The sequence below is a fragment of the Sturnira hondurensis genome, unplaced genomic scaffold (assembly GCF_014824575.4).
Source record: "Sturnira hondurensis isolate 20B ecotype Veracruz unplaced genomic scaffold, ASM1482457v3 Scaffold0006505, whole genome shotgun sequence".
Taxonomy (NCBI): Eukaryota; Metazoa; Chordata; class Mammalia; order Chiroptera; family Phyllostomidae; genus Sturnira; species Sturnira hondurensis.
Window position 1 is genome coordinate 7,290,526 of NW_028079136.1, and position 14,889 is coordinate 7,305,414.

The 14,889-nt window shown below is 35.1% G+C and overlaps 1 protein-coding gene across 2 annotated transcripts in view; it reads right to left on the reverse strand.

Moving 5' to 3' along the window:
* The window catches only part of IPO7 (importin 7), a 67,405-nt gene that overhangs the window by 21,770 nt on the left and 30,746 nt on the right, over positions 1 to 14,889 (reverse strand). For both annotated transcript variants that reach the window (XM_037050103.1, XM_037050104.1), the window contains 8 exons: positions 14,439 to 14,595; positions 12,351 to 12,440; positions 9,764 to 9,858; positions 9,567 to 9,651; positions 5,634 to 5,768; positions 4,915 to 5,014; positions 3,248 to 3,324; positions 2,982 to 3,098 (listed from right to left, as the gene is read on the reverse strand). In XM_037050103.1, the coding sequence (XP_036905998.1) occupies positions 2,982 to 3,098; positions 3,248 to 3,324; positions 4,915 to 5,014; positions 5,634 to 5,768; positions 9,567 to 9,651; positions 9,764 to 9,858; positions 12,351 to 12,440; positions 14,439 to 14,595 (856 nt within the window). The remainder of the gene's footprint in view (positions 1 to 2,981; positions 3,099 to 3,247; positions 3,325 to 4,914; positions 5,015 to 5,633; positions 5,769 to 9,566; positions 9,652 to 9,763; positions 9,859 to 12,350; positions 12,441 to 14,438; positions 14,596 to 14,889) is intronic.

The following is a 14,889-nucleotide window of genomic DNA, read 5'->3' on the forward strand; positions in this document are numbered from 1 at the left end:
CAAAACACCATGGTAATGGCATAAAATCAGACATACAGATCAATGAACAGAACAGAGCACCCTAAAATAAACCCACACCTTTATAGTCAATTAATATTTAACAGGAAAAGCAAGCACATACAGTGGGCTAAAGAGAGCTTATTCAATAAATGATATTGAGAAAACTAGACAGATGTATGCAGAAAAATGAAACTATACCACCTTCTTATGCCACACACAAGAATAAATTCAAAATGACTTATTAAAAACTTAAAACATTAGACTCGAAACCCTAAAAGTACTAAAAGAAAACATAGGCAGCAAAATCCCAGACACTGCTCGTAGCAGTATCATTTCTGATACATATCCCCAGGAAATGGAAACAAAGGGAAAATAAACAAATGGTACTATATCAATCTAAAAAGTTTTTGCACAGCTAAGGAAGCCATCAACAAAATATAAAGATAACCCACAGTAGGGAGAACATATTTGCTGATACATCTGATAATGGGTTAATATCCAAAATTCATGAAAAACTTCTAAAGCACCACCAAAGAAACAAAGAATGAAACTTAAAAAATGGACAAAGGACGCAAATAGATACTTCTCCAAAGAGGACATACATATGGCCAATAGATATACAAGGCAGGACATGTCCAAAAAACCCTGGAGTCTATAAAAATTTATTTATTCTTACATGTTTAAACTTTGGTCACCTTCAAAGTACTCTCTCCATTTGATGTAATATATCTATTGAGATGTTTTCCCCACTGCTCAAAACAGTTTTTGAACTTGTTTTTTATTTCAATGCCTTTCAATGCCTTCTGTCATTTTTTGTTTCATCTATTCTGTATCAACATTTTTCTTGGAGGATTTTTTTAATCCAGGGAAACAAAATATTCACTTGGGGTTAAATTGGATGAATAGGCATGGTGGGGCACCAGGGTCATGCTGTTTGGGTCAAAAACTACTGAGCACTAAGCACAGTATGAACAGGTGCTCTCTTAAATCAACCATCAAGAAATGGGCAAACTGATTGAAAGAGTTTTCAAATAAAATTTATTGAAGCCTAACCCAGCCTCTCACAACAATGCTAGCTGGTACACTGATACAGGTGGGTTCCTAGAACACTCAACTAGCAGGGGAAGCCTATACTACAAGGAACCAGCGCTCCAGAAGATTATTCCAGGTTTTTCTGGGACCCATCTCATATGAAAAGATGGTCAACATTACTACTCAGAGAAATGCAAATTAAAGCAACAAGCTATCACCTCACACTTGTCAGAATCGCTATCTTCAATAAATCAACAAACAACAAGTGCTGGCCAGGATGTGGAAAAATGGGAACCCTTTTGTACTGTTGGTGGGACTACAGATTGGTGCAGCCACTGCGGACAGTATGGAGATACATCAAATAATTAAAAACAGAACTGCTTTATGACCCAGTAATTCCACTTCTGGCAACTGATCTGAAGAAACCCGAAGCATTCAATCAAAAGTATAAAAGTACCCCATGTTCACTGTAGTATTATTTACAATTACCACAGATGTGCAAGCAGCCCAAGTGTCCATCAGTAGATGAGTGGACAAAACAACTATGGCAGACATACACGATGGAATACTATTCGGCTGTAAAATAGAGTAAAAATTTACCCTTTGTGACAGCATGGATGGAACTAGAGAACATTATGCTAAGTGAAATAAGCCAGTCAGAAAAAGACAAATACCATGATTTCACTCATGTGGAATTTAATGAACACACTGAACTAAGAAGCAAAACAGAGACAGATACATAGACAGAGAGCAGGCTGACAGCTCTGTGGAGGAGATTAGGAGGTGAAGGGACCAAGCAAAAAGGAAAAAGGGACTCATGGACCTGGACAAAAGAGTGGTAATTGTGGGGGAGGGGCCTATAAGGGGAATAAATGGTAATGGGGAAAAATACAATTAAGGAAAGCTCATGCAAAAAGAAGTAACTTCAGCACAAGCAACAAAAGAAAATGTAAACTGGACATGATTTCAAAATCGTATCAAAATTTATACGTTGAAGGATACCATCAATAAGTTGAAAAGATAACCCAGAGAATGGCAGAAAATATTTGAAAATCATGTATATGATAAAGATGTAGTATTTACAATACATAAAGAATTATGCCCTGGCTGGTGTAGCTCAGTGGATTGAGCGCAGGCCTGCGAACCACACGATCGCGGTTCGATTCCCAGTCAGGACACATGCCTGGGTTGCAGGCCAGTTCCCAGCAGGGGACTCACAAGAGGCAACCATACATTGATATTTCTCTCCTTCCCTTCCCCTCTAAAGATAAATAAACACCAAGTAGGATGGCTATAACGAAAATGACAGGTAAATTTATGAGGACATAATAACTTGAACCTTCATACACTGCTGGAGAAAACATAAAATGATAGACCTAGTCACTTTGGAAAAACAGCCTGGCAGTTTCTCAAATATGACCTGCAATTTCACTTCTAGGTATTTACTACCCAAGAAAAATAAAAACATACATCTACACAAAAGTTCACAGCACCACTGAATAATAGTCAAAATATGAAAATAATACAAAAGCCCATCAACTGAAAAACAAATAAATAAAATGTGGTATATCGATACAATGAAATATTACTTGGCAATAAAACAGAATGAAAGTGCTGGGACATGTGCGACCCTATGATGAACTTTGAAAATATTATGCTAAGTAAAAAAAAGCTACTCAAAAAGGACCAAATGTTTTATCACTCCATTTATATGCAATGTCCAGTTAGCAAATCCATAAAGGAGGCAAAAAATAGATTAGGTGTATCCCAGGGCTGGGAAGTCTCAGACAAAATGGAGAGTAACTGCTAGTAAGGTTTCTTTTTAGGGTGATGAAAATGTTGTAGAACTCTGAATATAAGGAAAAAAACCACTGAATTATACTTTATATGGGACAATTTTATGGTATATAAATTATATCTCAATTTGCACATTTACATGAAAAAAATACCTTCAGAAGTATTTCAGCTAATGATCCAATCATATGCAGGGCTCCATCTTTTTTTCGAGGATCAGCGTTCGGTTCTGTAAGAATCTGGTAGCAAAATCCCATAGTCTTCTGCAGTACCTAAATTAAAAAGAAAAAAGTAACACTATTGGATAAATCAAAATCCTTCAAAAAACATTAATGACAAAATGAGTTACACTTAACATTAAAAACTGTATCTGAACCAATTTTAAATGTAGAGCAAAAAGTTTCTACATTAAATAACTTACCTCTTTCCTCTTACTACAGGCTGTAAACAAAAGTGTCTGGGCAGCAGTTGTAGGAGAAATGAAATCTTCGAACACATCTAGAGAATAAATTTAAAATTAATAGAGAAAACAGTTAATTTCTTCAACAATCAATGCTAGAAAATGTATAAATAATGCTGTTATTAAAAACAAAATAAACCAACCAACCAACCAAACAAACAAAAAACCACACACCGCAGCCCTGGCTAGTAGCCCCAGGTTGAGTGCCAGCCTGCACACTGAAAGGTTGCAGGCCAGGTCCCCAGCTGGGGAAGTGCGAGAGGCAACTGATCCATGTTTCTCTCTCAGAGATGTTTCTGTCTCTCCCTCCCTGCCCTCTCTCCCTCAAAAAACAAACAAACAAACAAACAAACAAACTTAAAAAGGAACAACAAAAAAACAAAAGTTTATAAAATTTCACACAAGATCAACATGAAAATGTACCCAATCACCCATATAATTTTGTAAAAGCCTTATCCTATATATTTTCTGTACGGGTTAAATGTTAACAATCCATTAATTTCTCCCAATGATTATTTTCACACTACAACTGAGAATTTTCACAATAGAGTCACAAAAGTACAAACTAGTAAAAGTACATTAAAATTCTTTGATTGCAACTTCATGAGAGATTTTGAGATTTTGAAGCAGTCAATTGTTAAGCCATGCCCTGATCCCTAACTCTCAGAAACTGATGTTATTGTGTATTAAGCCAATAAAAAATATGAAAAATAAGAGTAATAAATAAATAAGGATAAACATCAATACACACACACACACACACACACATTAAGACTTTGCTAGGAAGAGGGACAAATGCTCAATATCAGCCCATTACAATTCTTTAGTTCCAGGGAGAGACTCCGTGTGACTACAGCTTCCAGTATTCATCTTCCCAATTCCCACATTATATGATGACTAACACAAAACTATAGTTTAGACACTAAGTGTTAAGGTATAATCTTGAATTTCTCACAGTTTTGGCATGAAGCACATCTAAAAACTTAGCAACACTACTGTGTCTGCTAAAAATTACGAAGTGCCATAATTAATGAATTGTCCTCCACAAAATATCTAAAGCAGTGATTTTCAACTGGTATGCTGCAAAAATTGTTTAAAACATGCAATACCTGACTATTTAGTATGGAGCACTGACCTCTTTTCCCTTACACTGTCAAATTTAAAAAATGACAACAGCAAACACAATAGCTGTCTGGTGTGAATGAATTAAAATTGTATCCATGTTTTTGTCAGTTTAGCAAAGAACATTCTCTGGTGTGCCACACAATTTTAATGATTAGTTTACGTGTGCTGTGATATGAAAAGGATTGAAAATCACTGGTCTAAACAATGAATAACTTACACTGAAACAAAAGATTACTTTTTTTGATCCTCACCTGATCAAAAGTATTTTGATCATTGCTTTTTTAGAGAGGAAAGGTGAGAGTGGGGACTGAACCTGCATCCTTACTGCGTATAGGATGCTCTGACCAACAAAGCCACAATAGCCAGGGCAACAAAGATTTCAGAGTACAAAAGGTAAAAGACTCTGACACCCCCTAGGTATACTATATACAAACTTTATAAACTTAATATAAATTGACAAACTTAATTGACATTTCATTTCTAAACAAGTGAAAATTCCTTACCAAACTTCATGCGTATATATTCATAAGGGTCTTCTTGCCAAAGTTCTTCATCGGCATCTGTATAGCACATCAATGGAAAAATAACATCTTGGATAATGCCCTGCAATTTAAAAGTTAAGAAGGTAATAACCTTAAGTCAGTCTTAAGATTTAAACCTTCAAATTTCTGTTAAGTGGTAAAACAAAAGTAACTCCATAATCTCTAATACATATTTTTAAAGCTTAATATCAAACTTTTTACATTTTCAGATCAACTGCCAATGTACCTACCCTTCCCTGTATGCAACAATTATAAAACAAAATAGGTGTACATAGGTAGTAATGAGAAAATATGACATGCAATTTTAGTCCATCAAGCCCTACAGTTGCAAATAAAGCAAAAAAAACTACTCATGAAAATAATACATATGCCAATTATTCCCAAAAACTACCTGGTAAAACAGTCCTTTGCCTACTCCAAATCACATGACTAAAATTTTAACTACTCATAGTCCAATAGTAAGAAGAGTTTAGGTGAAAAGGTAATCTGAATATTCACAAAATAGCTTTTATAAGTTCATGAGGGGTGTTTTTCCCTTGTTTTTATACTCTACTCTCAAATCAATTACCAGAACTACACTAAGCAATACAAGAAAACAATTTCACTTTTAAACCTTTATGATATTTAATGTTATTTCCATTGTATTTTCTAGAAAAACATTTCAGACAGAAAATTATTACTTGTATATGAGGCTTCAGGTTCTTCCAGGTGAGCGCATGAGAAACTCCTTGATTAATATAATTTAATGTCTGTTGTAAAACTCGAGGAGCCATGTATTGCTTCTCTTTGTACTGATATAACACCTTCAGTAAAACCTTTGGGAAAAAGTTTTGATCAAAAACCAAACAGAAATTAATGACTTGTAAGCTAGCAAAAACATGTGACACTTATCTTACTATTCGGGTCATCATCCTTCTCAGAATTAAGTAATTTTAAAAATTATATACTGCAGAAACACATTTATTCTCAAAGAAGGCATTTAAATAAACAAACTGAAATAATTATCAAAGGACTAGTTTCTGATTAAATATAAAAAAAAGGGTAATTCATATGCTACTTACTAAACATAACACAATATTCTGAGACATCCCTCTAATTGCTAAACTCACCTACTAGGAAAACATTACACAAACATTCATGTACATATCTCACTTAATGTCTGGCAAGAGTTTGGATCCTACTTTGTATTTCAAGAACAACCAATGTCAAAAACTGGGTGACAGATCTCTCAAAGGGCCTGTGAGGGCAACACTATTTTCACAATAATGCTGTCATTATTTGCCCTTTTTACTGTGTTTAACATTTGCATGAATGATAGAAAAGAGTAGTAAAACATTTTATATCTAACATGAATGGGGCGCCACTGAAGTGTATCAGCAGTCATATTCTTTAGAGCCACGTAATTACAGAACAAGCTTTCCTTACAAACATCCTTATTAAAAAAAATGTCCTCAATGAACCAGAAATATTATAAATATTGTTAAATGGGAAAAATATAAGCAGCACTTCTTCTATATACCGAAGAATAATTATTAGAAGAAGAGCTGGAATAGCAGCTTGTTCCATGAAACACTATCATATACTTGAAAGAAAAACTGCCCTGGCTGGTGTAGCTCAGTGGATTGAGCACAGGCCTGCGAACCACATGATTGCGGTTCAATTCCCAGTCAGGGCACATGCCTGGGTTGCAGGCCGGTTCCCTGCAGGCCAACTCCCAGCAGGCCAACTCCCAGCAGGCCAACTCCCAGCAGGGGACGCAGGAAAGGCAACCATACATTGATGTATCTCTCCTTCTCTCCTTCCCCTCTAAAGATAAATTAATTAATTAATTAAATTTAAAAAAAGATGACTAATTTCAAAATATGAAAAAAAGAAAGAAAAATTAATAGACCAATTGTGATTATTTAGACTTGTACATATGGCATTTTTTTCTCAAAAATGAATAAAATCAGCCTGTCACTTTAAAAAAATCCAGTAATGTTACTTGTATTAAAATTTGAGCTTTCAAGAAAAAATTATTTGAAAATATTTCTGATGAGATTGGTGTTGTAATTAACAAATGTGATTTTTAAATTGCAAAATAAAATGTATTAACATTACAAAATGTGCATTAATTCAATGAATTGACATCCTCTAAATGCCCAGTGCAGAATGTCACAAAATTATGTATGGATGAAAGAGCCATCTAAGCGCTATACAGACCAATGTATGTTACTATAATAGAATACGAAATGTTCAGTTAGTTTCAAACTCTATGTTGCAATTAACCTTTAAGAAACTACATCATTCAGGACTTCCGGCTAAGATGGAGGGGTAGGTTGTGCTTCCTCGCACAACCAAAATTAAGGACAACAAATATACAATCAGAACTGACAGAAAATTGAACTGTATGGAAGTCCCAAAACCATTTATCCTGACCAGTAAGAGGGTTGGAGTCGGCAGCCCGCGGAGAAGAGCTGAGGCAGGAAAGTGTTGGCTGGTGGACCCAAGCACGCAGGCAGCAGTTGGCAGACCTTGGGCGCAGGGAGGCAACAAGCAGACCCAGTGAGGTGCGCAAGGCAGCTGGCTAACCACAGTCACACATTAGTGCACAGATAAACCAGGGAAAAATGGGGAGCGAGACAGACCACGCAACCCAGGGCCCCAGCGCTGGGAAATAAAGCCTAAAAGCACCGACTGAAAACACTTGTGGGGGTTGAGGTGCCAGGAGAGAACCCCCAACCTCAAAGGAGAGTTTACTGGAGAAACCCACAGGGTCCTAGAACGTACACAAGCCCACCAACACAGGAACCAGCACCAGAAGGGCCCAATTTGCTTGTGGGAAGCGGCAGAAAGAACTGAAATCCAAGAGAGAGCAGAGCAAGAACCATTGTTCCCTCTCTGACCCCGCCCCCATGTACAGCGTCCCAACCCAGTGACTGGGTTGCCCTGCCCTGGTGAACACCTAAGCCTTTGCCCCTCATACATAACAGGCGCAACCAGGACCCTCCCCCCCAAAATGGCTCAAATGGAAGAGCAGATCAAAGCCCCAGACGCAATACTTTCCAGCGACCAAGAGGTAGCCAATCTATCAGATGCACAGTTCAAAGCAATGGTGATCAGGATGCTCACAGAATTGGTTAATTTTGGTTGTAAATTAGATGAAAAAAAAAATGAAGGCTACACTAAGTGAAATGAAGCAAAATGCACAGGGAACCAATAATAATGGAAAGAAAACTGGGACTCAAATCAATGGAGGGGACCAGAAGGAAGCAAGAAACAAGCAAGCAAAAAATAATGAAGAAACAAGAATTCAAAAAAAAAGAGGAGAGGCTTAGGAACCTCCAGGACATCTTTCAACATTTCAACCTCCGAATCATAGGGGTACCAGAAGGGGAAGAGGAACAGCAATAAGTGGAAAACTCATTTGAAGAAATAATCAAGGAGAACTTCCCCAGTCTGGCAAAGGAAATAGACTTCCAGGAAGCCCAGAAAGCTCAGACAGTCCCAAAGAAGTTGGACTGACCCAAGAAGGAACACACCTAGGCACATCATAATTACATTACCCATGATGAAAATGAAGGAGAGAATCCTAGAAGCAGCAAGAGATAAGGGGACAGTCACCTACAAAGGAGTTCCCATCAGACTGTCAGTGGATTTCTCAAAAGAGACCTTACAGGCAAGAAGGGGCTGGAAAGAAGTATTCCAAGTCATGAAAGGCAAGGACCTACATCCAAGATTGCTCTATCCAGCAAAACTTTCATTTAGAATGGAAGGGCAGATAAAGTGCTTCTCAGATAAAGTCCGAGTTCAAGGAGTTCATCATCACCAAGCCCTTATTATATGGGCTTGTCAAAGGGACTTACCTGAGAAAAAGAAAATAAAAAATATGAACAGTAAAAAGACAGCAAACTCAGTTATTAGCAACCACAACGGAAAGAAAAGCAAATGAAGCAAACAACCACAACAGGAACAGAACCACAGAAATGGAGATCACATGGAGGATTAGCAACAGGGGAGTGGGAGGAGAGAAGGGGAAAAGGTACAGAGAATAAGTAGCATAGATGGTAGGCAGAAAATAGGCAGAGGGAAGGCAAGAATAGTATGGGAAATGTAGAAGCTAAAGAACTTATGACACATGGACATGAACTAAAGGGGAGGAATGTGGGTGGGAGGGGGTGTGCAGGGTGGGGGGAGTGAAGGGGGGAATGTAATAGCATAATCAATAAATATATTTAAAAAAAAGAAAAAAAACTACATCATTCAATTTTGGTGTAATATTAAAGAATTTCCAAAACTTTATGAAAAGTCTATTGAAACATTCCCAACTTATCTCTAAAGCCAAACTGTCATTATGTCCATCAAAACAAATTAAAACAGACTGAATACAGATGTAGGTGAGTATACAGATGACTTTTATGAAGCCAGACATTAAAGATAATAGTAAAAGTGTATTAATAACACCATTTCTTCTCACTAAAAAGGTTTCATTTTAGAAAATAGTTATTTTCAACATAAAACACAGTCTACATTAATATGCAACAAGGTTATTATTATTTAATTTCTAATGAAATAAGAGAGAAATTAACCTAATAATACTATATTTCTATTTAGAAAAATTATCTTAGACTTACTTGCTGCACACCAACAGCAAATGCCTTCAGAAAGACTTCAGCGAATTCATTATACTCCTTGGAAACATTGCCAGGGCTTCCATATCTAAAAGAACATCAAAATGCCCATTGTTTCTTTATAATGCTCTATATCAGCACTTACAAACCAAAAGTCTGAAAAAAAATGAACTTAAATCATCATATATCTGGGAGCTTACCTTTCGAAAAGCCTTGCTAAAATATGCAAAGCCCACTTCTTACACTTCCACCATGGTAACTCAGGTCTATCATCTTCTTCAACTTGAAGTGTTTCCTTATTTAAAGAGACATTTATTTAATGATAGATAATAAAAAGTGATACAATATAAGAGAAACAGTATGAGGTGAGAACAAATTCTCAAAGACATAAATCCTCCTCCTATAGTGGCCGACCTTCCATAATAAAAAGCTAGGTCTGAAAAAGTCCTAACCCTTATTTAAATAAAAGAGGCACTTCCAGTGCTTCAGCTACTTATTCATGAAGGATATGCTTTTTAAAAATTCTTTTAACACTTAAACGGAAACATTTTACTCAAGTCCCACATAATATAAAATCAAGGCCCTGGCAAGTAGTCTAATCAAAACCAGTATAGTTCAAATCAAAAGGCTGTGAGAAACTCCATTTCAGAAATATTAGTATAAATAAAGATACATGTATAAGAATATTCATTTGCAAAACTATTTGTAATAATGAAAAACTGCCTAGAACTTTTCATTAATAAGGGTATGCTTAATTATGGAACTTCCATAAAAGATGAATAGATTAGATCACTATATTTACCTAAGACATCCATGACATATTTTTAAGTTATAGCAATTAAAACTCCCATACATTGCCAGTGACATCAATGGAACAACTACATTAGAAATTATATATATACCTATGCTATGACCCAATTCCATTCTTTGGTTTTCAACTCAAGAAAAATGACAATATATATGATCACAGAGACTTGTGTAAGAACGTTCATAGGAGTTTTATCTAATACTAAAATTCTGAGAACACCCATGTCCATCAACTTGTATATCCAACTTTAAATAAACAGTAGTGTATCCACATAATGGGATACTACTTAGCAATAAAAAGAAACAAACTACCACAACACAACTTAATACATCTGATAAATATATTAAGCAAAAGAAGATAGATACAAAAAAGTACTTTTATATTAAGTTCTAGAACAGACGAAACTAATTTATGATGCTGGAAATGAGAATGGCGATGGTAGGGATGACTCGAACAAGCCATGAGTAACCATGCTAGGTGATTTACATGGGTTCAGGTGATTGTCGTAACTCACTGAACTATTTTCTTATAATATATGCTGTTTATGATTATAAATTATACCAAAAAGGTCAATATAAAATTTATATATATATTTTATAGTTGTATTAAGTGTCTACAGAAAAATACACATCAAACTAAAATAGTTTCCTATGAAGCTAGGCAAATGTCATTTATTATTTCTGTGGGGGTTTTTTACGTAAAAATTTGTAGCGTATTGCTACAGAACAGGTTTCTTCTTCTTCTTTTTTTATTTACACCACTAAGAAAATTGTGTTGGATAAATTGCAGAACTCTTCCATATCTGTGTAAAATAAGTTCAGCAGGATTTTTTTTGAAGATTAAAAAAGGATGATAGTAACAACTCTAAAACACATTAGGTAATTCAGGATTGTTAATACCCTACCTCTCCAGAAAGCTAATTAGTGATTTTCAACCTTTTTCATCACATGGCACACATAAACTAATTACTTTTTTGCCAACCTGACAAAAAAATTAGTTATAATTTTGACTCATTCTCACTGGACATCTATTGCTGTTTTGGCAGCTGTCATTTTTTATTTTGACAATAAGGGAAAAGTGGCCAGTGCCCCTAACTAAATAGTCAAGTACGACATGTTTAATAAATTCTTACGGCACACCAGTTGAAAATCAATGAACTAGATTATAAAGTAAAACAAGTTATTTTTAAATTTTTGATTAATATTAAAAAAGCATAATTGAATAGTTTTGTATGAACTAAAAACCACTGAATCAAAATACTTTGAAAAGGTCAGTTTAATGTTTTGTAAGTTATATTTCTAAAAAATTATTTAGAAAACAAAGTAATATAACTATAAAGTTTAATCAACTTATAAATTCTTTCTTATTCACAGATGTCTTAAAAAATTATTAGGCTAAAAATCTACATACTTTTTAAAAAGATGTAATTTATATATAATGTTGTATTACTTTAAGATATACGACAGAATTATTTGATATATGTATATATTGTGAAATGATTACCATAAGTAATCACTGGGAAGGTGGTCAAAAGGAGCAAATTCCCAGTTATGAGATAAATAAATTCTGGGGATGTAATGTATAGCATGATGACTACAGTTAATAATACTGTATTTGTATTATATATTTGAAGGTTGCTGAGAAAGCAGATTTTAAAAGTTCACATAACAAAAAAAATTTATAACTATGCAAGGTAATACATGTTATGAGCTCTTAATTAAAAACTGAAAAGAAACAGAAGGATTAGGATGAAATTAACAGAGATACACTAGAATTTAAACAACAGTATATAAAATAACGCTCCACAAATTTTTACTAAGTATATGCTCATATGTAAACAATGAAATGGTGTCTGTCTAAAAAAATCTGCATCATGAAATTACCAAAGTTTATTAAAATGTTACAGAAAATAGCAGTTAACATTCTCAAAAAACTGAACTATATATTTATGTTTAGTGATAGATCACAGAGAGACTTACATTAGGTACATCCCTGTTCACAACAGTCTTCAAAATTTCTATCCATTCTGTCAGGTTCTGTTGATTTATCAGCTCCAGGGGTAGTGTATACTAAATTAAAATCAAGTATTAATTTTTTAAATCCTTACAAAAGAAAATTATACTTTCTTTTATTCTACACAATACCTACAAAAAGTATTTCATTCAATCCACATTTCTTATTTTTAGTACACAGGCAAATTCAGTTAGTTACCTGTCCTGGAGAACTGTGGCAATCACAGGGGACACCCTTATCTTTTTCCCAAATTACTGAAAATACATCTTATTTTCACCATAAGGCATGATATTTACTATGGATTTCTTATGAACATTTTTTAATCAAGTTAAGGAATTTCAATTCCAGGATTCTTAGTTTTATATAAAGCAAGAAGGACATCCTTAAAGATGGCTACAGGCCTTTCTTTTCAAGTAAGAGTTAAATCACAGAAGGTGATTTCTGACCGTTATCCATTCTTGCATTTTTTTTTTAAGATTTTATTTATCTTTAGAGAGGAAGGGAAGGAGAGGAGAGAAACATCAATGTATGGTTGCCTCTCATGAGTCCCCTGCTGGGAACTGGCCTGCAACCCAGGCATGTGCCTTGACTGGGAATCGAATCGCGGTCGTGTAGTTCACATGCCCATGCTCAATTCACTGAGCTATACCAGCCAGGGCCAAAATCCTCTCTTAATAGGTTCATAAAATCAATAATCTATTTAGGATTTTAGAACATATCTTCACAAATGAGAAGGGGCTATACTCATATTTTTATGTCAAGGTATCCTAGTCTCAAAAAATCTGTTGCAGAGATAACTTGTCCTATGCCCTAAAATAATTTACAAAAAGAAATTATTTTTAATCTAAAAGATGGAGGTTCTACCAGTCGGGGTGTGGGGAACAGAAACAGTGTACATATGGTCTATCAAAGCACTTTAAAATGAACTGCATAAGAAGGGGCCAATTAGCCCTGGCTGGTGTAGCTCAGTGGATTGAGCTCAGGCCTGCGAACCACACGACCGCGATTTGATTCCTAGTCAGGGCACATGCCTGGGTTGCAGGCCAGTTCCCAGCAGGGGACTCATGAAAGGCAACTATACATTGATATTTCTCTCCTTTCCTTTCCCTCTAAAGATAAATAAATAGTTTTTTTAAAAAAGGGGGGGGCCAATTAAAGTGCCCTTAGGTTAAGAATTAGAGATATTAGGTTATCTTTAAAGATCTAGCAAAGACATGCAAAATCCAACCAAACAAAGGAGTGAACCAGTTACAGTTTCAGTGGAGGCAAAGTCGTAGGTCTATTTAAATGAGATTTAAAAAGTAAGTAAAAAACTGGAGGTTTCTTAAGTAATTACATTCACTGAGAATACAGATACAACCATTTCCTTAATGGATAACTTTTACTCCAAAGATTTAGAATAATATATAAAAATGTCGAAGCCCATTACCATGTACCAGTCAAGCCCACAGTATTAGTATTTTTGTGTAATGTAAGCTTAGGAATAGGTTTTGTAATTATTGGGATAATCTATGTATATTTGGTATATCAGGGTACTTGTTAGATCTAAGCTATAATCAAGTAACTGATTTCTAGACTTGTGAATTCTTAAGGTGAAAGGTACAGGAAAAAACTTACAAATTTTGTAAATAATGTTGGAGGGTTTAAGAGAACTTAAGATTGACCATTTATAATTTAAGATGAGCCCTGGCTGGTGTAGCTCAGTGGATTGAGTGCGGGCCTGCGAACCACACAATTGTGGTTTGATTCCCAGTCAGGGCACATGCCTGGGTAGCAGGCCAGTTCCCAGCCGGGGACTCGTGAGAAGCAACCATACATTGATACTTCTCTCACTCTCTCCTTCCCTTCCCCTCTAAAGATAAATTTTAAAAAATTAAAAAAATAATAATTTAAGATTAGACTTGTTTGTGTATTTGGGTAAGTATGCTTGGTTATACTTTTAACATACTTATAATTTTGGCAATTTATATTTGACTAGCAAATCATCAACTCAATCTAGATACACTGGCTTTTTATACTAAAAAAAAACCCCAAAAATGCTTTATAAAAATTACCTGAACAAGAGCATAGAAGATCTTGAAAATCTGTTTTTGAATAAGAACAGACTGATCAGACTGATCAGGAAGAAGCTGAATAAAACGGTCCTTTAGCAGGGGCAGGAAATGCTGCATTGCTGCCACCAATGGACTCCGTTCCTCTGGTTTCTTGTACCTTTGGGTAGGAATAGAAACTAATTCTGTAAGAATTTACTTTCACTTCACAATTTTATTTATAGATGACATATACATTTACTTGTTTGTTTATACAAATAAAAGCAAATAAAAACCTACTCTGCAACCAAAAGCAACTTTAGAAAAACCTCAAATAATAAAATATATAAAATTTACTCAGCATTTATCATCAGGTCATAATCTTCAAGGCCCCATTAGTCTCCTGTTTTCTATAGCTCAGGAGATGGAGGCACAGGCAAGGTAACTAACTACCTTCCCCAAAATACACCATCTA